At 40.3% G+C, this 23,623-nt stretch overlaps 1 protein-coding gene across 2 annotated transcripts in view; it reads right to left on the bottom strand.

Moving 5' to 3' along the window:
* Positions 1–235: 235 nt before the first annotated feature.
* DCK (deoxycytidine kinase) overlaps positions 236–23,623 on the bottom strand; it is a 30,328-nt gene continuing 6,940 nt past the window's right edge. Inside the window, exons 3-7 of one of the 2 annotated variants that reach the window (XM_080677523.1) lie at positions 10,123–10,316; positions 8,800–8,947; positions 6,126–6,241; positions 5,303–5,393; positions 236–3,051 (exon numbers count right to left, since the gene is read on the bottom strand). In XM_080677523.1, the coding sequence (XP_080533649.1) occupies positions 3,025–3,051; positions 5,303–5,393; positions 6,126–6,241; positions 8,800–8,947; positions 10,123–10,316 (576 nt within the window). In that variant the 3' untranslated portion in view covers positions 236–3,024. Of the gene's footprint in view, positions 3,052–5,302; positions 5,394–6,125; positions 6,242–8,799; positions 8,948–10,122; positions 10,320–23,623 lie in introns of both variants that reach the window. The other variant, XM_080677522.1, reaches the window with a different exon arrangement.

Consider the following 23,623-nt stretch of genomic DNA (forward strand, 5'->3'; position numbering starts at 1 on the left):
ATTGTGCTTCTATGAACATAGAAGTGCATACATTCTTTCTGATTGGTGTTTTTTGGTTTCTTAGGCTATATTCCCAAAGTAAAATAAACTTTAATTCAATGAGTGTAGCTCCATTACAGGTCATGAGATTTATACTTATTTATTAAGCAAATGTTTAATTTAGTAAACAAACTGATGTATATCAAATAAAAAACACACATACATCATGAAATAGCTTAAATACTCATGGTGATTATAGATTTTTTTATAATTTTTTAATTGATTTCAAAGAAGGGAGAGGGAGAGAGGGATAGAAACATCATTGAGAGAGAATCATCTATCGGCTGCCTCCTGCACACCCCCTACTGGAGATCAAGCTCACAACCCGGGATGTGCCCTGACTGGGAATCAGACCATGAACTCCTGGTTCATAGGTTGATGCTCAACCATTGAGTCACACCGGCCAGGTGTGATTACAAACTTAAAATGCAGTTTCCCTTTCAAAGATCAGGACATCTAGAATGTTTAACCCACTAAATTATCTCAAGAAACAAAACAAGCCGAAACCGGTTTGGCTCAGTGGATAGAGCGTCGGCCTGCGGACTGAAGAGTCCCGGGTTCGATTCCGGTCAAGGGCATGTACCTTGGCTGCGGGCACATCCCCAGTGGGGGGTGTGCAGGAGGCAGCTGATCGATGTTTCTCTCTCATCGATGTTTCTAGCTTTCTATCCCTCTCCCTTCCTCTCTGTAAAAATATCAATAAAATATATTTAAAAAAAAAAAAAGAAAGAAACAAAACAAAACATTTTGAAAAGGAAAATTATAATTTCAAAATAAAAAGTGACTCTTCCCCCCACTTCAAAAACAAAATTTTTTCTAAAATGTCAAGTAGGAAGGGTATATACATAGAAAACACACCTCAAATTTAACTAAACAAACTTGAAAAAAAACCTTTAATTATATACAGAATAAAAATGAATCCAAGGAGATTTTTTTAAATTACACCTATTTTACCCTTTTTCTCCTTTATTAATATATTTTCCAATATATATTCAAAAGAAATAATAATGCTTTCAAGATATGTAACATATAAAGCAAAGCAAGATCATTCATTATCAGTAATTTCCCTTAAAAAGGGAGAGGGGGGACAGAGAAGCAAAGCCAACCATGAAGTGAAGAATAATCATAATGTTCTCAAAGCAGAATGTGTGTTTACAATAGCAGACTGCCTAATTAATTCTGACAGGAGCAAAACCAGGATGAGGCAGGAAATAACAGGTGGGACTAAATAGACTACACTCCTAAGATTATCTACCTGTCTTCAGTTTTTCTTTTGACTTCTTACAAACTATATAAAGGTAATAAAAGACTGCTCATTCCCAGTGCAGAGTCAATAAAGAATAAAATGAAAAAATGTATCTCTCACTATGTTCCACTAATGTTTTACATATAAAATGAGTAGAGCTCTGGCTGGTGTGGCTCAGTTAGTTGAGCATCATCCCATGCATGGAAAGGTCTCTAGTTCAATTCCTGGTCAGGGCACATGCCCAGGTTGCTAGCTTGATCCCCAGTGGGGATCGTGCAGGAGTCAGCAAAGTATGTTTCTCTCTCACACATCCATGTTTCTCTCTCTCCCTCTCCCTTCCTCTCCCTAAAATCAATAAAAAAAATTTTTTTTTTAAAAAGAGAAGAAACGTATACTTCCACCTCAAATGATTTAAAGATAATCATTACTATCTTTTAACGATAATAGTAATATTCCATTGTAAAAGAATGGTCTGAAAATCATTCACTCATGTAATAACCTTCAGTAAGTTCTTTTTATTTTTTTAAATCTTACCCGAGGACATGCTTAGAGAGAGGAAAGGAGAGAAACATCAATTGGTTCCCCTCTGCACGTGCCCCAACTGGGGACTGAACCCACAACCCAGGCATGTGCTCTAACCAGGAATTGAACTGGCACAGGGTATCATTCAATCAACTTAGCCACCTCACCGGGCCTTCACTTATAAGTTATTATTATTTTTTTAAATATATTTTTATTGATTTCAGAGAGGAAGGGAGAGGGAGAGAGAAATAAAAACATCAATGATGAGAGAAAATCATTGATCAGCTGCCTCTTGCATGCCCCCTATTGGGGATCAAGCCTGCAACCTGGGCATGTGCCCTTGACCGGAATCTAACCTGGGATCCTTCAGTCTGCAGGCCACTCTATCCACTGAGCCAAACCAGGTAGGGCACTTATAAGTTATATTTTAAGAAACATTTCTTCTATAATCATCCAAAATCCTATGCAAAAAGATGAAGTCTCATCCATAGTACAGATGTATGCCGTTACAAACTAGGAACATAGTCTAACTTGCTCCTCTATGAATGTATTATAGACACACTAATAAATATCAATGAATTGATTAAATATTATATCTGATCTTATCTTCCACATAAATTGAGATAGAAGGGAAGGCAATGGATCAAAGTACTTAAAATAAAACAATTCTTTTTCTAAGGATTCCTTAAATTCCACTTCCAACTTTTTGCGCTTACACAGGACACATTACCATTTTCTATGAAACAAAGCTTCCAATTAAGACATCCAGTTAAGAAACTAGTCAACAGTGAGATGAGAAGCACCAGGAAAAAAGCCAACCTGCTGAGGAGGTAACAGGGGAAAGACAGAGGAGGGTGGGTCCTTTGTGAAATAGGACCTTTAGCCACTATAGTGATTCTGGAACCATCTACCTCCAGACTTCTTGCCATGAGAGATAATTAAATGTCTGGTTTTTATACAAAGGAAGGAAGGGAGAGAGAGAGGGAAAGAGGGAGGGAGGGAGGGAGAGAGGGAGGGAAGAAGGGAAGAAGGGAGGGAGGGAAGGAAGAAGCTGGTCATAAACTTTCATATAGGACTCATAAAAATTATTTTTTCTTGGGAACAAAAATGGTTAAAAACTTGGGTTTTCTAGAGAGACTTGTATAAATACAAAGCTATGAAGATAAACAAAGCTGAAGTGTCTGGAATCATTTTGCTCCCTGAAGTCTTCAGCAAGATCACAAAGTGCTCAAAAATTCTTTGACCTGAGAGGAGGAAAAACATATTAATATAGTTATTTGACTAATTTGAGATATCTAATATTCATCTTCATTTAAAAGTATATAACAATTGAGGACCCACCTATATAAATAACTCTATCACAAAGCCATAGCATTTACTTTAAAAGATATATTAATAAATACTTGAGTAGTAAAAGCTGAATGATATAAAATGTAATTAAAGGAGTTATTAAATTTAGCCTAAGATTGATACAGTTCTATAACAGCCATAATCTCTAGCTTTATAATCTTTCATTTTATAATAATTTTATCTCTTTATAATACCTCAGACCCTGACATGTACAGCTTTAGTATTGATGACATTAATAACTGTAATGATTTAAACAATTCTGAAGGTTCAGACATGTAACAGATCTGTAATTTTTCTTTTTTTGCAATGCTTCTCCGCCCCCCGCCCCAGTTAATTTTCTGTAATTTCTCTGAAGCACAAATTTGAATCTTGTATATACTCTGTAATGTTAATGTCTGAGGAAAGGCAATATAAGCAGTGACTGAATCTAGCCAACTAACCAACATCATAGTAACAAGATTTTGTTCTCTTCATAGTCTAGACCAGTGGTCGGCAAACTGCGGCTCGTGAGTCGTGGTTTGCCGCACTGTTGACTAATGAGTTTGCCGACCACTGACCTAGACTCTCGATTCCAATAATTACAGGCTGCTGTTGTTCCTTGTGATTAAGCCCCTATCTAGACTATACAGTAATTCTCCTGAACAAACAACAATTATTGCCATGTCAAAATATTTCAAAAAGAAAACCAACTGCTAATATTATTAATAAAACAAAAATAAATAATACAAAATGATGATTTCTAGTCATTCTTCACAGAAATGTTACAATAAAATTTTTTAAAGTGGATTTACAAATTCATTCAGTTAAAATGATGGTTGGCTGTTAGTGCTTCAATGGCTAATTTATTTTAATAGTTATCATTTAAGTGAATTCCACCCTATATTTTTAAATATCATTTATAGTAAGAAAGAAGTCACTTGAATTGTCCAGATATGCTTTAATTTATATGATGGAAAAAACAACTATCTGCGATAGCAGTTATCTATAAATGTTCAGGTTTTTAAAATTCTTGAGATATATCCCTTAATGAATGTCAAGTACCTATTAGGAAACAGCAAACATTTTGTGACAGGAGAAAAAAAATATCAAATTTATCTCAAAACTAAACAAAAAAGTGTGGCTTCTTAGATCACTAATTTAATTAACACAAGTACAAAGGTATTTGTTATGTAATTCTCATGACTATTCTCTCTCAAGCATTCACCAAAAATTCTCTCCCAGTACCTTTATCAATAAAGGCACCACTTACTTAATAGAATATACCAAACATCTGGGGAATAGATTAACTCTGATTAAGACAATGACTCGCCGAAACCGGTTTGGCTCAGTGGATAGAGCGTTGGCCTGCGGACTGAGGGGTCCCGGGTTCGATTCCGGTCGGGGGCATGTACCTTGGTTGTAGGCACATCTCCAGTGGGAGGTGTGCAGGAGGCAGCTGATCGATGTCTCTCTCTCATCGATGTTTCTAGCTCTCTATCCCTCTCCCTTCCTCTCTGTAAAAAAATCAATAAAATAAAAAAATAAAAAAATAAAAAAGACAATGACTCAATGATTAGACAATGACAATTCATCATTGACAAAGGTCCCAAATAGCCTGGCCAGCATGGCTCAGTGGTTGAGCAGCGACCTATGAGCCAGGAGAGGTCATAGTTCGATTCCAGGTCAGGGCCTGTGCCTGTGTTGTGGGCTCCATCCCCAATCCAAATAAATTTCAAAACTAAAACTCCTTTAATCTCAAGACTAATATAAAAATAGATAAGATCTATATCTTACAATTTCAAATATTCTCCATATTGAATTTAGTTGAAAAAAATAAACCAATAGTTTATTATTAAAATGTCTAAAGACTAGTGGTATAGGAAAAGAGGAAAAAGGAGAGAAGCAAGCAAGAACTTTTGTGATTATTCCTGTATCTCAGATAAAGGAACTAAAGGATTAAAAAGCTCCTTATTTTAGGTAAGGCCACAAAGCTAGAATTTCAAGTTAGGATTACAATCTAAATAGTCTAAATCCCTCTAAAGCTTTTAATTGCCCCTTAATGTAACTTTATGTAATCAGTTCTGTTAGAAAATTTTCTCACAAATTAGAATACCTTTTTAGACAAGACCAAGCAAATATTAGTTTATACTCTTTGTACAAATCTACCTTTTCAACCAGACTGTCATGTTTGTCTTTAAAGTCTTCATTAACATCCAATATTAAGATAGGCACTTCTTCTAGATAATCAAAGTTGGTTCTATTTAAAGAGTGATAAACAAAACAATTAGAAAAAGCAATAAATAAGAGAAAAACTAAAAACTCATTATTATAACACAGAAAAATCAAAATGGCAGTCATTTTTCTATTAAAGTTATTCTGTAAGTACTTCATCTGACAGCCCCTTCTTTCTCACCTAGATTTACGTACACATATCTAAAAATCTCAGGTATAATATATAAAGCTAGGCATTGTGACATGTAATAGTCCTCAAAAACCAAAAACATACTGTATAGTAGGAGGAATGTCTGCATTTTAAAGATGATAAAACTAAAGTTCAAGGAGACCACTCTGAAACTCAGATTGTCCAAGGTCATACACTAGTAAGTGGGGCTGGTTTGAACCAAAAACTGACTAGTGGCAAAGTCCATACTCTTAAAAATTATGCTATACTACCTCCCAAGTCTTGATCTAAGAAACAAATTTGAAATATCTTATCTTAAAATAGTCTCTGAAAGAGAGTATCTAAATAATATACACAGTTACATTTCCTACTTTATCACTTAATGTGAAATTCCTTATATTATGCTGTCAATACCACTGGGGGAAATTAGCTATAAAAACTTTAAGGAAATGGATCTCACTGAAATAAAAAGAATTAAAATCCACACCTAATTTGAAAATAAAAAATTGGACATAGTGTACATTTTTAATTAAAATTTGATTAAAGTATTAAAAATGAGTAGTAAATAAGAAAATAAGGAAGTCTTACTTCAGTGTTCTGTGCAGGAGCCAGCTTTCATGCTTATAGTGAAGCTTCTCTAAATATTCAAGAGGAATGCCTTGTTCTTCATTTCTTCCCCGTAAATATATTCTACTCAAGCATTTCTAAAAGCAAGCAATAAGAAGAGAGGGTAGCCCTGGCTCAGTGGATAGAGCGTTGGCCTGGGGACTGACGGGTCCCAAGTTTTATGCCGGTCAAGGGCACATGCCTGGGTTGCAGGCTCAATGCCCAGTTGGGGGCACACAGGAGGCAGCAGATCAATGATTCTCATCATTGATGTTTCAATCTCTCTTTCCCTCTCCCTTCCTCTCTGAAATCAATAAAAATATATTAAAAAAGAAAAAAGAAGAGAGAGTGGGGGGGGGGAACTATTATTCTTGTCTGATGCCATTAAATTTTTCTTCTTTAGTGTTCTTTTAGTCATGCTAACCAAAATCTCTATTCCTTCTAAGAATAAACAATAGTTCCTTTTTCCCTCCCTATACTTTTCAACAATTTGGTGGCTCTAAACCTAATACTAGTATTACTTTCAAAAATAAGTCTATTAAACCTTTGGCACCCACATTTGAAATGTATCATCTAAAATAAGTTTGGTAAAAAGAAATAAGTGCGGAATAAAACTGTGCTTCTATTATAAATTCTTTTCAAATAATTAAATGATCATTTAATCAAAGGATATCATAAACCTGGCGTCCTCAAACTACAGCCCACGGGCCACATGCGGCCCGCCGAGGACATTTATCCGGCCCGCCGGGTGCCGCTGCCTGTCCTGCTTAGCAGCTGACTCGTCCCGGGCCCGCAGTGCGCATAGGAATTTGTTCATAGTTGTTTTTTTTAAACTATAGTCCGGCCCTCCAACGGTCTGAGGGACAGTGAACTGGCCCCCTGTTTAAAAAGTATGAGGACCCCTGTCATAAACAATATTAATGAAACAACAGATTTATATTAGACTTTAAGATATGTTTCTAACAATGAAATTATTATTCTTTCTTTTTGCATTTATTATTTTCATAATTAAAAATTATTTTCAGAAATAAAAGTAAATTTCAAAATTATTACTGTTAAATTCTAGTTTACTTGATATTAGAAGAACAAAATCATCACTTGGAATCAGAAACATAGTTCCTTTGAAAATTGAGTTTCAATATAACACAGTATTCTTTCAGGCTAGGAGTCGTAACATCTACATTCATCAGAACCTACTTTGTGACTCAAGTAAGAAGTAGAAATAAAAATCAACGAAAAATGGGCCCATCAGCAGATGACTGGATCAGAAAACTATGGTACATCTACACAATGGAATACTATGCTGCCATAAAAAAGAAGGAATTCTTACCATTTGTAGCAACCTGGATGGAATCAGAGAACATTATGCTAAGTGAAATAAGCCAGTCAATGAAAGAAAAATACCACCTGATCTCACTCATTTGTGGATAATAAAAAACATAAACTGATGAACAAAAAGATAGATACAGAGGCAGTAAAGCATCAAACAGACTGTCAAATTACAGCGGGAAGGTTAGGGAGAGGTGGGGGAAATAAGAGATCAACCGAAGGACTTATATGCATGCATATAAGAATAACCAATGGATGCAAAACATTGGGGGGTGAGGGCATGTATGGGAGTGGGGTGGGGCGGGGGGCAATGGTAAGACATGTACACATATAATATCTTAATAAAAAATAAAAAATAAAAATAAATAAAATCAAAAAAAAAAAAAAAAAAGAAAAGAAAAATGGGAATGCAAGCACCAAAACCAGAAATTTAATAAATGTAAGCTCTCATTTAGGTTAGTTTTATGAAAGGCATCTACTTGGTCTTCCTGCATTCATTATATAATTTCATATGTAAACAATAGCTATGTTACAACCTATGATGAAAGGCACAATTTCAAGTAAACTCCCTTAACTAAAAATGGCAAGGGTCCACTAAGTCTCTTCTCAACTATAGCTGCTACTACCCAACCATTCCAAACCAAAACCATGAAAGATTTCCTCCATCAACTTTGCCATTCATTCAGCAAATATTTACTGAGCTCCTACTATGTATCCAAGCCTTATTCTAGGCACTGAAAATTCAACAGTAATTAAAATATCCAAAGTCCCACCTCATGAAGCCCATATTCTAGAACAGTCGTGGGCAAACTACGGCCCGTGGGCCGGATCCGGCCCGTTCGGCTGTTCTATCCGGCCCGCGGAGCCGAAAGAGCCGAGGGTTCTCTCGCTCTCCCCTCTGCTCCTTTACTTTGAATTTATATTAGTTCACACAAACACTCCATCCATGCTTTTGTTCCGGCCCTCCGGTCCAGTTTAAGAACCCATTGTGGCCTTCGAGTCAAAAAGTTTGCCCACCCCTGTAAGTTGCTTAAGCAAGTTTCTTAATCTAGCTGTTATAAGAGACTCTGCAAAAGTTAAGAAATAATGAAGAATAGAACTGAAGTAGAACAAATAAGGACCTAAAAGAGCAACCTGCCAAATCTGGGTTCCTAGTTTGCTGAGAAAATAGAATCTTCTATCCACACAGTTCTCAGTTTCTAATTTGGAGGTAGGAATCTAGATGGTGGGGAGTGAGGTTTATTGTTTTGCCTTCACTGCGTAACACTGAAAATTTTCTAAATATTACTTTAAATTTTCAAGGAACAAGCAAATGTTTAAGTCTCACCTCTGGACTAGCTCGAAGATAAATGATTCCATCCAGTTCAAGGCTTTGGCCAAATTGGTTATTCATCCAGTCATGCCAGTCCTGATAAATTGTCCATTCTGTTTCATTCATACATTCAGATTCATACAAATTAGATGCAAAAATATACCTGAAAGAGAGTCTACATAAATCCTTTCCAAAAAGTACAGAGAAATAGAAAAGAGAAAATGGATCTATCAAATGGACATGGAACCTTTTCCTAAAACCTGCGGCAGATTAATGCCTTGGATAACAGAAAAAAAAACAATAGAGTATCTCCAACTACAGAAAATTATGTATTACCCAGTGGTTCTCAGAAATGTAGTGTGAGGACCCCTGGTACACCCCAAGACCTTTCTAGGGGTTTTGTGTGAGAGGCCAGACTTTATACTTCAACCAAAACAATACATTCAACTGAGTGAATACAGAACCATAAATGAGAACCCAGCTGTCTTCCAAGGCATTAAAGAGATTCACAGAAATGTAAAATGCTGCTCTTCTCACTATTTCTTTTTGCTTTGAAAAACGTAATTTTCACTAGTATGTTATTTATGTTTATATATAATGGGTTTTTTATAGCTAACTTTAAATAATTTTTTCCATTTCTCAATCTTAATTTCTAATAACAGAAATATGAATAAGACACAAAGATCTTTGAACTTCTCAATAATTATTAAGAATGGAAAGGGGTCCTAAGAACAAAAGTTTGAGAACCCCTGTTCTGAGCTAACTCTAGAGATTAAAAGAATCCTTGCATACGCAGGGTAATTCCAAGGCCCCCTTAAAGATTTTTCATCTTCTTGCTCCAAGTGAGTCTAGATTAAATATAGATTCAGATTTAACCAGAGCAGATGAGAATTTTAAGAGGGTTGGAGGAAAAAATTTCTCTACAAATTTGAATGAGATGGCCACATATTCCCTATAGTTTCCATGGAATCTAGAAATTATCTACAATAATAAAAGTGTAACATGCTAATTAGAATGGACATCCTTCGGGATGACCTTCTGGACAAAGCCGGGGCTGCAAGGGAAGCCCCGGTCCCGGGTGCCAGAGGGAAGCTGGTGCTGGCAGCTGGGGGAAGGAAGGCCTACCCTTGCACAAATTTCGTGCATCGGGCCTCTAGTAAATACTATAACTTCCCTAATGCCATTAGTTTCAAACTGCTAAAAGTATTAAATGTCATTTTCCTTCTCAAATCCCCAATTCAACCTCTCTTATTACTTTGATTCCAAGGAAACAGAAAAATGAAATTCCAGTTCTAAGCCAAGGATCCAACCTAATAAGTACAAGTAATTTATATATACCTGTCACTATACACAGATCGTTCAAAAAATAATACAGGTTTCTCCGCATCTTTGAGCTTGCCATTGAGAGAGGCAAGCTGAGCTCGTATGCGACTGAGGCAGGCATATGACTGGAAGGTAAAAGACCATCGCTCAGGTTTCTCATACATCATCTGAAGAACATTCCCACCACTTTTCTGAGATGTGGTCAGTTCCTGCTTCAAATTTGAAAAAAAAAGAAACAAAAAGCAAAGTTAATGATCAATAGGCCTATTTTAATTTTTTTTAAAGCTCATAAAGAGAAGTTGGATAAATAAGTGCATCATGATTAGCAAAACCAAAATGAGTAAGTCTTCTTCTTTCTTCTTTTCCACTGTATTTTTAGGTTACCTGAAGCCTGGAAGAATTTGAAAAGCTAGCTTAACCACCAATTCCTTAGATCTTTTTCGCAAGAGGTCACAAACAGCCTATGTCAGAAATTATTTGTTTGGCCCAAATGAAACTATTAAAACATTTAAATTAGTTATCAATATCTAAAAGCTAAATAATTTCATATAATATAGCTGGATGTTTATCTTCTTTTTAAAAATAGGACAATGAGCGCCATCTTGATCCGGAAAGTGGAGCTTATCTGAAGCCTGAGAATCCACAACTGCGGCACCCCAGGAACAGCTGCGAGCCCCAGAACAACGCTCCCCAACTGGCGCAAGCACACGGGTTCAGAGAAGCTCTACACTCCACCACGGAAAGGTCAGATTTCGCCTGGGATAAGGTGAGGTCTCTGGTCCCGGCGGGAGAGAGGAACGCGCGTTTTGCGGGAGCTGGAGGACCAGGGAAGTCTGTGCCTAGAAAAATCCGTGGCTGTAGGGGCTGGCGTGATCTGTGACTGTGGAAAGGGGTCCTCAGAGCTGCTAAGAGAAGGGCACTCTAAAAAGCAACCCATTTTGATCTGAAGTGCAGGGACACCCTAAGAATTTCAGGCAGTCCAGACTTACGCGCAGCCCGTGCGCTCCCTGGGTGCCTGGGCTCACTCGCAGTCCCGGAGTTCGCACACTTGGGCTTTTTCCTCTTCAAATCCTTGCTTCTGATTACTAAGCCCAATACATAGGATCACCCAGTTGGGGACACCCTGGGAGACTGCAGGGGAAGGTTGTTTTTCTGGAACCTGGGGATCGGAGCGGGGAGTGACCATCAGAGAGTCAGCTCTGAGGCAGACCACTCCCACAGGCCCGAGTGCCACAGGGAAAGAAGGCTCTAACACTGCCTAGAGAGGCCATAGATAGACCCGGAAGTCAATCCAGAAACACTGCCACCCAGGGGCTGAATCACAAATTGACTCTTGTGTAATCAAAAATAAAGGAATACGAGAAATTAAGACACACCGCCTGCTTAAAATCAGGACTGGCTTACAACACCGAAGAGCAGTGGATCGCAGGGAACTGCAATACTGTCTGGACTGAGAAACAGGCGTGCCAAACAGAAAAACAGAGGAAGTGAATGACCTTCACTACTCCACATTTTATTTTTACCTTTTATTTTTTTTATTTTTTTTATTTTTTTTTAATTTTCATTTTTTGCATCTTTTAATCAAGAAACTTTTTTTTCTTTTTTCATCACTTGATTTTGCCTTTTTAATGATTACATTTTTATTTTCAATCCGTATTATTACTACTGCTATTTTATCTTTTTTTTTTTTTAAAGTGTCATTTTATTTTCTCTTCATTTTATTTTGGGATTAGGGTTCTACATTCTATTTTTTATCTTTCCTTTAGCATCGTTTTACTCTATCTCAACTCTACCTTTAGGCCATCACTCTCTTCCTAACCTCCCCCTTTTCAGTGTCCTGTTTGTCTTACCCTTTTACTGCTTTAGATTTTCCCTATTCTTTCTGTTTACCCCTTGTTAAAATTTCACCCTACTTACATATCTAATCTCCAATCCCCTGCTCCAAGTCCACATACACCTCTCCCTTCGCTGTCTGAGTGATCCATAAACTTGTCCTTATCTCTGTCCTTTTGTTGTTGTTTGCTTGAATGTAGATTATATCCAATTTTTATGCTTTTTTTGTGAGATTGTTTTGCTTATTCTTCTTTTGTTTATTCTTTTGTTTGTTTTGTGCTTCAGCTTAACCTTGCCTCACTCCATATTAGTTGGTGTTGTAGTTTGTACTAATCCCCAGGCACTTGTTGCTGGCATTTCCTGGGATTAGTGATTGTTCTATTGGAGTTTTATCCCCAATATATATAGTCTGTTCCCCTTTCTCTCTTAGTCAATTTCTTGTCTCTTACTTTTTTTTTTTCTCTTTACTTTCCCTTTTCCCAATTTCATTTTCACACTCCTTTTTTCTTTTTTTCTTTCTTTCTTTCTTTTTTCCTCTTCTTCTTTCTCTCCTATCACCTAATTTGCCTTTCTCTGGTGGTCACCTTTATTGGAGGTTATTAATATCGTGAATACATTCCTGTTCAGTGCCTTGTGAGTTGTACCTGGTAGTGCTGTATTTTGTGCCTTTAAATCAACCCAGGAGAGAGAGAACTACATAACCAGACACCCAGAGAAGAGAGACCATGGGGAGACAAAGAAGCAGCCCGCATATGAAAGAAAAGCAGGCATCACCAGAAAAGGAAGTAAACGAAATGGAGGCAAGCAACCTTCCAGAAAAAGAATTCAGAGAAATGGTCATAAGGTGGCTGAAAAGAATGGAAGACAAATTCGACAATATGAGCAAGAACCAAGAGGAAATGAAGAAGAACCAAGAAGAAATGAAAAATGACATCGCTGCTGTAAAGAACTCAATAGAAAGCATCAAGAGTAGACTAGAAGAAGCAGAGGACCGCATCAGTGAGCTAGAAGACAAGATGGAAAAAAATACCCAAGAAAAGCAACTTCTAGAAAAAAAAATTAAAAGGCAGGAGGAGAGTCTAAGGGAACTTTGGGACAACACGAAACAAAACAACATCCGCATAATAGGGGTTCCAGAAGGAAAGGAAGCTGAGCAAGGAATAGAAAACCTCTTTGAAGAAATAATGACAGAAAATTTCCCAGATATAGGGAAGAAAAAACCCACACAAATCCAAGAAGCTCACAGAGTCCCAAGCAAAATGAACCCCAAAAGACCGACGCCAAGGCACATTATAATTAAATTGGCAAACACCAACGACAAAGTAAGAATCTTAAAAGCAGCAAGAGAGAGACAGAAAGTTACATACAAAGGAACCCCCATCAGACTAGCAACTGATTTCTCAACAGAAACTCATCAGGCCAGAAGGGAATGGAATGAAATATACAAAGTCATGCAAAGGAAGGGGCTGAATCCAAGAATACTGTACCCAGCAAGGCTGTCAATCAAAATTGAAGGTGAAATCAGGAGCTTCACAGACAAAAAAGGACTAAGGGAATTTATTACCACCAAACCAGCAATGCAAGAAATGCTAAAGGGTCTACTGTAAAAGAAAAAAAAAAAAAGAAAGAAAGAAAGAAAGAAACAGGAAGCGAAGAAGTAACACAGGGGTAAAGAATAGGAATGGCGACAAATAAGTACCTATCAATAATAACTTTAAATGTAAATGGATTAAATGCCCCAATCAAAAGACATAGGGTAACAGATTGGATAAGAAAACACGACCCATATATCTGCTGTCTACAAGAAACCCACCTCAGAAAAAAAGACACACACAGACTGAGGGTGAAGGGATGGAAAAAGGTTTTCCAGGCAAATGGAACTGAAAAAAAAGCTGGGGTAGCAATACTTATTTCTGACAAATTAGATCTCAAACTGAAGGACATAACAAGAGATAAGGAAGGCCATTTCATAATACTAAAGGGAGCAATCCAACAAGAAGAAATAACTCTGGTAAACATATATGCACCCAATACAGGAGCACCCAAATACATAAAAAAACTCCTGGAGGATATCAAGGGAGACATTGACAGCAATACAATCATAGTAGGAGACTTTAATACCCCACTATCACCATTGGACAAATCCTCTAAACAAAACATCAGCAAAGAAACATCAATCCTAAATGACTCACTAGACCAGATGGAATTAATTGACATCTTCAGAACATTTCACCCCAAAGCCACAGAATATACATTCTTCTCAAGCGCACATGGGTCATTTTCAAAGATAGACCATATGTTGGGACATAGGCAAAGTCTCTTCAAATTCAAGAAGATAGAAATCATATCAAGCATCTTCTCAGACCACAGTGGCATAAAACTGGAAATCAACTACAATAAAAACAACCCAAAGAAATCAAACACATGGAGACTAAACAGCATGCTATTAAACCATGACTGGGTTACCAGAGAGATCAAAGAAGAAATAAAAAACATCATGACAACAAATGACAATGAAAACACTACAATCCAAAATCTATGGGACACAGCGAAAGCAGTCTTGAGAGGGAAGTTCATAGCTCTACAAGCCTACTGCAAAAAACAAGAAACAGGGCTAATAAATTACCTAACCCAACAACTCAAAGAGTTAGAAAAAGAGCAACAAGAAAAGCCCAGTGTAAGCAGAAGGAAGGAAATAATAAAGATCAGAGCACAGATAAACGACATAGAGACCAAAGAAACAATACAAAAGATCAACAAAACCAAGAGCTGGTTCTTTGAAAGGATAAACAAGATTGATGAACCTCTAGCCAGGCTCACCAAGAAGCAAAGGGAGAGGACCCAAATAAACAAGATCAGAAATGAAAGAGGTGAAATAACAACAGATCCCGCCGAAATACAAAGGATTGTTAAAAAATACTACGAACAACTCTATTCCAACAAACTGGACAACCTGGAGGAAATGGACATATTCCTAGAAAAATATAACCTTCCAAAACTCAATCAGGAAGAATCTAAACAGCTCAACATGCCAGTAACTATGGAAGAAATTGAAGCAGTCATCAAAGAGCTTCCGGCAAACAAAAGCCCGGGGCCAGATGGCTTCACAGGAGAGTTCTACCAAACATTCAAGGAAGAACTAAAACCTATCCTCCTCAGACTATTCCAAAAAATTCAAGAGGAAGGAACACTTCCAAGCTCCTTCTATGAAGCCAGCATCACCCTAATATCAAAACCAGATAAAGACAACACAATGAAAGAGAATTACAGGCCAATATCCCTCATGAATGTAGATGCCAAAATCCTCAACAAAATTCTAGCAAATAGGATCCAGCAGTACATCAGAAAGATCATACACCATGACCAAGTAGGGTTTATCCCAGGAATGCAAGGATGGTTCAATATCCGCAAATCAATAAATGTGATACATCACATAAACAAATTGAGAGATAAAAATCACATAGTCATATCAATTGATGCAGAAAAAGCATTTGACAAAATCCAACACCCTTTCTTGATAAAAACTCTCAACAAGGTGGGAATAGAAGGATCATACCTCAACATCATAAAAGCTATATATGATAAACCCACAGCTAACATCATACTCAATGGGCAAAAACTAAAACCATTTCCCCTAAGAACAGGAACAAGACAGGGATGCCCACTCTCACCACTCCTGTTTGACATAGTACTGGAAGTATTAGCCACTGCAATTAGACAAGAAGAAGAAATAAAAGGCATCCAAATTGGAAAAGAAGAAGTAAAGCTGTCCTTATTTGCAGATGACATGATATTGTACATAAAAAACCCGAAAGACTCCATCAAAAAACTAACAGACTTAATAAATGAATTCGGCAATGTAGCAGGATACAAAATTAACACCAAGAAATCTATGGCATTTCTATACACCAACAATGAACTTACAGAAAGAGAGACTAAAAAAGCAATCCCATTTTCCATCGCACCAAAAAAATTAAGATACTTAGGAATAAACCTAACCAAGGAGGTAAAAGACCTATATGCGGAAAACTACAGGACACTGAAAAAAGAGATAGAGGAAGATGTAAACAGATGGAAGAACATACCATGTTCATGGATTGGTAGAATCAACATCATTAAAATGTCCATACTACCCAAAGCAATCTATAGATTCAATGCACTCCCCATTAAAATACCAACGGCGTATTTCACAGACCTAGAAAGAACTCTCCAAAAATTCATCTGGAATAAAAAAAGACCCCGAATAGCCACAGCAATCCTGAGAAAGAAGAATAAAGTAGGAGGGATCTCAATACCAGATTTCAAGCTGTATTACAAAGCCACTGTCATCAAAACAGCCTGGTACTGGCACAAGAACAGACATATAGATCAATGGAACAGAATAGAGAATCCAGATATCGACCCAAACCAATATGCGCACTTAATATTTGACAAAGGAGGCATGAGCATACAATGGAGTCAAGACAGTCTCTTTAATAAATGGTGTTGGGAAAATTGGACAGATACATGCAAAAAAATGAAACTAGATCACCAACTTACACCATACACAAAAATAAACTCAAAATGGGTACAGGACTTAAATATAAGACGGGAAACCATAAAAATACTAGAGGAATACACAGGCAGCAAAATCTCAGACATTTGCCAAAAGAACTTTTTCAGTGATACTGCCCCTAGGGCAATGGAAGCCAAACAGAAAATAAACAAATGGGACTACATCAAAATAAAAAGCTTTTGCACAGCAAAAGAAACCATCAACAAAACAACAAGAAACCCCACTGTATGGGAGAACATATTTGCAAATGGTAACACTGATAAAGGTTTAATTTCCAACATCTACAGGCAACTTATACAACTTAATAAAAGGAAGATAAATGATCCAATAAAAAAATGGGCAACGGACCTAAATAGAAGCTTTTCGAAAGAAGACAGAAGGAAGGCCAAGAGACACATGAAAACATGCTCAAAGTCACTAATTATCCGAGAGATGCAAATCAAAACAACAATGCGATACCATCTCACACCTGTCAGAATGGCTATCATCAACAAATCAACAAACGACAAGTGTTGGCGAGGATGCGGAGAAAAAGGAACCCTCGTGCACTGCTGGTGGGAATGCAGACTGGTGCAGCCACTGTGGAGAACAGTATGGAGTTTCCTCAAAAAACTGAAAATGGAACTCCCATTTGACCCAGTAATCCCACTCCTAGGAATATATCCTAAGAAACCAGAAACACCAATCAGAAAGGATATATGCACCCCTATGTTCATAGCAGCACAATTTACAATAGCTAAGATTTGGAAACAGCCTAGGTGCCCATCAGCAGATGACTGGATCAGAAAACTATGGTACATCTACACAATGGAATACTATGCTGCCGTAAAAAAGAAGGAATTACTACCATTTGTAGGCACTTGGATGGAATTAGAGAACATTATGCTAAGTGAAATAAGCCAGTCAATGAAAGAAAAATACCACATGATCCCACTCATTTGGGGATAATGAAAAACATTATAAACTGATGAACAAAAAGATAGTTACAGAGGCAGTAAAGCATCAAACAGACTGTCAAATTACAGTGGTAAGGTTAGGGAGAGGTGGGGGAAATAAGAGATCAACTGAAGGACTTATATGCATGTATATAAGAGTAACCAACGGATGCAAAACATTGGGGGGTGAGGGCATGTATGGGAGTGGGGTGGGGGTGGGGGGCAATGGTAAGATATGTACACATATAATACCTTAATAAAAATTTGAAAAAAAAAATAAATAAATAAAAATAGGACAATGAAGTAATACTGTGCCTGTATTTCCTCTTAGTAAAAATCAGCTAGAGCAGTGGTGGGCAAACCGCGGCTCTCGAGCCACATGCGGCTCTTTGGCCCCTTGAGTGTGGCTCTTCCACAAAATACCATGGCCTGGACGAGTCTATTTTGAAGAAGTGGCGTTAGAAGTAGTTTAAGTTTAAAAAATTTGGCTCTCAAAAGAAATTTCAATCGTTGTACTGTTGATATTTGGCTCTGTTGACTAATGAGTTTGCCGACCACTCAGCTAGAGCAAAGTCATATGTGCTTCACTAGGTAGGACACATACTCATTGTTTATAAGCCCCACCATTTCCTGTTGAGACTCACAACTTTATGAATATTGACTGCTGGATACACAAGAGAAGTTAGCAATCGAGCACAAGCTTCCATTCTACACATAAAAGCATCAGGCACAAATTCTTCAAGTTGCTATTTCATCTTATAATAAATGAGTCAAAACTGGTATTCCTTGTTAGTTCTTGTCTGTTTTCAGTTTTCCTATTTCCTCCTTTGATGTCAGGTGGTCAACACGGTTGCCTCTTTAAAGTCCCTTCCTTGACAGGCCCTTCTAATCAGAAAATAAGTTTATTAGATTGTGTCAAAAGTATAAGTAAATACCCTAAGAACCTTAATGCATAATTTTTGTGACCTCCATTTTGGCTGCAAAAATAATGTGCTTCCTTCCTTTTCTCAGCGATTTGCATGTCCCTTTATCCTGTACTTTTAACTATTGCAAACATTCCCCTTCAAAAGAAAAGGCAGTTAAATTTGTGTTTTCAAAGAATGTTTTCATCATGTACTGTCACGTAGTAAAGTTTGGCAGGTCTAAAATAGTTTCATAAACTTTTAAGTAATTAACATGCATTTTCTCTTAACAAAACTTCCTTCACCTTTCCTGGATGTCAACTACTCCTTCAAAGAGGGTCTATGAGTAGACCAAAAAACATTTGCATTTACCTGCAGTGAAAAAGAATCCAATGAAACTGAAAAACCAGGTCACATTAAATTTATTTAAATACTGACACCAGATTTTATAAGACACATTACCTCATTTCTCCAAAAGGAGATGGAGCATATTTTTAAAATATATTTTATTGATTTTTACAAAGAGGAAGGGAGAGGGATACAGTTCGAAACATCAGTGAGAGAGAAACATTGATCAGCTGCCTCCTGCATAATCCCTACGGGGGATCGAGCCGACAACCAAGGTACATGCCCTTGACCGGAATTGAACCCAGGACCGTTCAGTACACGGGCCGATGCTCTATCTACTTAACCAAACCGATTAGGGCACTGATGGCATATTTTAAAGATAATCTTAACATGGGAAGAGAAGGTAAGGGAGATACATCTCATATGACACTTAGTCTCATTATTTTACTAATATCTGTGGCAGCTTGTCAATACATAGCAACATTACAGCCACTAGGTGGCAGGTTAAAAAAAAAGCTTAAAAAAAGAAAAACCCAAGCTAAGCTAACAGGTGCAAATTTAGTTACTGACTAGGGAAACAGATCAAAAGTTATCAACAGCCCAATTCTTCTAATTCTACACCAACTGCCCAGAGTGTGATTAAATGGAGAACATCCAAATCAGGACTGGCCTTGAAAGGGTTGAATCTGAAGACCGTCTACTTTTCACTACTGATGATATTCTAAAGAAAGCTGAGATTTGGACAATGGGTGACTCAAACTCTAACCTTAAGGATTAGATCAGGGATGGGTATAAAAAAGGTATTCAGTATGAAAAAAGAAATCCCATTTCTTGAGTTTTTAAAAAGAACAAATAAAGTATCCAGCCCAGCTGGGTGGCTCAGTTGGTTGAGCACTGGCCAGTACACCAAAAAGGTTGCGGGTTTGATTCTTGGTCAGGGCACATACCTAAGGTTGCCGTTTCATCCCCAGTCAGGGCACATACAGGAAGCAGCTAATCAATGTTTCTCTCTCCCCCCTCCTCTCTCTAAAATCAGTGAAAAATATCCATGGGTGAGGATTTTTTTTGTTAAGTGTATAGATACAAGGAATACACTCGCCCAACACCACCCTCACACTCCACAACCTTGTACTCCAAAATACTATCCTCATGAAGCAGGAAAGTTAGAATAGGGAACAAAGGCCTCAAGCTCTAACACTCCTTCAACTTGGCTGGAACATCACAGACACAACCTTCACTGACCACCTGTTCCCTGAGAAGAGACAAAGATGAATGGCAACGATAGTCACCCCACCAGCGTCACAAGCCGAGGACCATCCTATTCCACCACCCCAGATTCCTGGCCATTTTGACCTATTCTGGAGGGCCAGGGAGGAGCATTCCAGATGGAATAGCATGTGCAAAGCCCAGAGGTGGGTGGTGGGCTGCACAGCTACAGCCCGAAACCAGAGGGTTGGGTGGGGGCTCCAGGCTGCACCACTGGGGCCTGAGTCTGCAAGTGCTGGGATCACGAGAGGATTCAGAGCAGGGGACCGTGGGGTTTCAGTTCTGGAAGTGTCACAGGCTGCATATAGGGAGCAGAGGGACCCCAGTGAGGGTGGGCACAGGGCCTGAGCTAGGTTAGGGGACTGGTCATGGGATGAGAGGGAGGCAGGGGCAGATCCAAGAACCATGGAAGAGGAAGACTTGGGGAGTCCTGTGGGCAGGCCCTCTTGGCTGGCACGGGTGCCCTGCAAGTCTACCTAGGTGCCCGACAGAGACTGTCCTGCCCTCAGGACCTGCTCCCCTGCCCCCCTCCCTGGAGGACCTGTCCCAGCCTCCTTCTGAGTCCTGAGCCCCCCTTTCTGAGCAACATGCTGTCTCCCAGCCCAGACCTGGGGCCAAGCTGGGGTGGGAAGGAGGCCACAGGTGGGGTGCATACCTGGCGGGGGTGCTTGGCCCACCAGGCCCCTCACGGCACGTCTGGGATTCCAAGGCTCTCCCCACCCTGGTGAGGGCCACATCGGAGCCACTGGTGATCACAGCTCGCCCTGGCCAGGGTGCCTGGGGGGCCCTAAGGCCCTGAGCTGGGTCACAGATTGCTCTGTGGGCTTGTCTGTCTGGGTTGAGTCTCGGCCCGAGGGATGACGGCTAAGCCATGTTGATTTAGGTCCCAGAGTCTGTGTGGAGGGGCAAGCAGGCCATTATTCCAGCCCCACTCCAGGCACCTTCATACATCCCGGGGGTCCCTGGAACCAGGTATAGGCAGACCCCATGCCCCCATCAGAGCCATCCCCACCCCCTCCATCTGTTCCTGGTGAGTGGCCCCTAGTCTTGGTGTCCTGGGTTGAGAGAGGTCACCTGATTGGCCCTCAGGTGTCCCAGCCCACCCCAAGGTCCCCTACTCCACCCCCACGTGAGACCTCAGTGGGGACTTCAGGATCCATGACCAGCATGCAGGTGGTGCTCTGCTGGCTGCTGTCAGAAGTGCAGCCCCACGTGACCAGGACCTTTTACTAGAGACTCCAGAGGGGAAGGGAGACAGGCCAGCTGTAAACACTAGAAAGATTACTGACACCTGGACACCTGGTAAACTAGAGGAGGGATCCACTGACTGCGAGAAAGGGGTAGCAGTAGCTTCAGGCTGAGACCGCACAATGGAGCCCTGGCCCAGGTCAGCTCCCATCCCCAGGCCAGGATGGAAGGGCATCCTGGGGGCAGCCCACCTGCCAGCTCCACCCAGGGCTGGGGAGTCCAGATTGGGAGGCCGGAGAGCTGTGTCCAGGCCAGCTGAGTGGTCTTCAGCCAGCGAGCTTGGGATCGAAGGGCACTGCCCAGGGCCAGTGTCCGGTCAAGAGGCCATGTCCGTGCCTGTGGCCTTAGATGAAGGTGGAGTCCAGAGGCCTGGCATCCTGCTGGCTGAGGGCACCTGCCTCAAACAGCTGTTTGGTGAGGGAGAACTTCTCCTGCTCCAGCTGTGAGATCTGCTCGCTCTTGTCGGTCACCTCCTGCGTGAGGAGCCGGTTCTGCTCTTTCAGTGTCAGGATGGCCTGCTGCTGCCAGCCAGGCGCTGGGGGTGAGGCGGGGGCCAGGGCGTGGCATGGGAGCCCTGAGGAGACAGAGGGCAGAGCCGTACAGGCACAGGCCACAATCAGCAGCTCCCCCAGGCCATCTCCTGAACCTTGGGCAGCAGTCGCCCCAGCGGGCGGGGGCTCCACTCAGCCCCAAACTCAGTGCTGGCCGGGCTCTGGCCCAGGCACGCTGGTGATCCTGCACGTGCTGCAGCTACTGCTCGTACCAGTCTCGGCCCTGGGCCATCATGTGCAGATCCTGATCCTGCTCCAGCTCTGCCATCTGCTTCAGCAGCTCACAATCCATTCTTATGTGATGCCTCCGTTTATGTGCCTCCGAGGTTTGCCCCGAGCCACGCTCTGGGCCCCGCGGGCCACCGTAGGCGCTCCCCAGCGAGGCGCACAGGCCAGCCACTAAGTGATCAAAGCTCAGGAAGCCCTCGAGCATGCCGCAGGGCAGGTCGCGTGTATCAGTGCCTGGCCAGCGGGACTCGATCTCGCGCAGGTGCACATAGCAGCAACACTGGTTGTCCAGGATGTGGAAAAGGGTGCGCAGGCTCTGCAGGAAAGCGCATGGCAGCCCCTCTGTGCCAGGCGCGGAGGGCGGCACGCAGCCCGGCTTAGCCATCGCAGCTCCAACCATGGGCCTGTCGGCCGAGCTCCATCCTGGGCCCGCCCCCGGCTGTGCAAGCGTCCTGTCCCCGTCAGACAATAGCGGCTACTTTGTGAATGGGCTTCCATGTGGCATTAGTGCTCATTAGCTTCCGTGGCGGCCATTGGCCGAGGCTGGCCCATCTCCTCCCCGATTGACTGAGAGGCTGCCAGCCCGGTTTGATTTTCCTGAGAAGGGGTCCGGGCCACAGCCGCTCCTGCCGCCGTACCCGGAGGGGGCGAGGCCGGGGGCATGTGGAGGCCCCATAACTTATATTTTAAAAACTCAGTTATTTCCAGATCCCTCATACCAATAGTTGAACTTTAAACATAGACTTTTTTTCAATCCTCTGTCCACCTCAGCTCTAACAAAGCTTTAAGCACATTCCCATTTTGAAGGTGTCTGCTATACAGCTATGCAGCTTTCAGTTTCAATTCTCATTTCTCCAGAAATGAAAGTATTAGCAATTCGATATCTCTTCTTCATATACATAAAGTGAAAAACTGTGCTTTAAAAAATGAGATTTGCCCAGCTATCATGGCTCAGTGATTGAGCATCAACCCAGGGTTTGATTCCTGGTCAGGGCACATGCCTGGGTTGTGGGCTCAATCCCAATGGGAGGTGTTCAGGAGGCAGCCCATTAATGATTCTCTCTCATCATTGATGTAGAAATCTCCCTCTCCCTCTCTCTCCGTAGTCAATAAAAATATATTTTTTAAAAAACAAATGTAACTCTTATTTCCCCTTCTTCTCATTCACAACATAGAATGAATAATGCTGAGAAATTGAAACTTGTGTCCAGGATGAAAGTCTGGCAAAAAATGACAGTACAAAGAAATGGGAGCTTAAATGGTTCTTTCTAAAGGCTTAAAAAATAAACTAATAAAATTCAGTTACTAGGTAGTTTTGTTTTTCTTGTTTGCTTATGTTTTTTAAAACAAAAAGTAAAAAGCAACTCAAGGAATTTAACTTGCAATTAGATTTTTTAAAACTTTCAAGTTTTAAAAACTTTAAAAATTTTACTTAGATATAATCAAGTACATATATGTTATGTGCATATACTCCAATGTTTACGTAGATAAACATCCTTGTACTACTATCCAGATGAGCATAAAGAATTAAAGCTATGCCCTGGCCGGTTTGGCTCAGTGGGTAAGCGTCAGCCTGTGGACTGAAGGGTCACAGGTTCGATTCTGGTCAAGGGCATGTACCTTGGTTGCGGGCACATCCCCAGTGTGCAG

Source organism: Plecotus auritus, assembly GCF_963455305.1.
Source record: "Plecotus auritus genome assembly, chromosome: 1".
NCBI lineage: Eukaryota > Metazoa > Chordata > Mammalia > Chiroptera > Vespertilionidae > Plecotus > Plecotus auritus.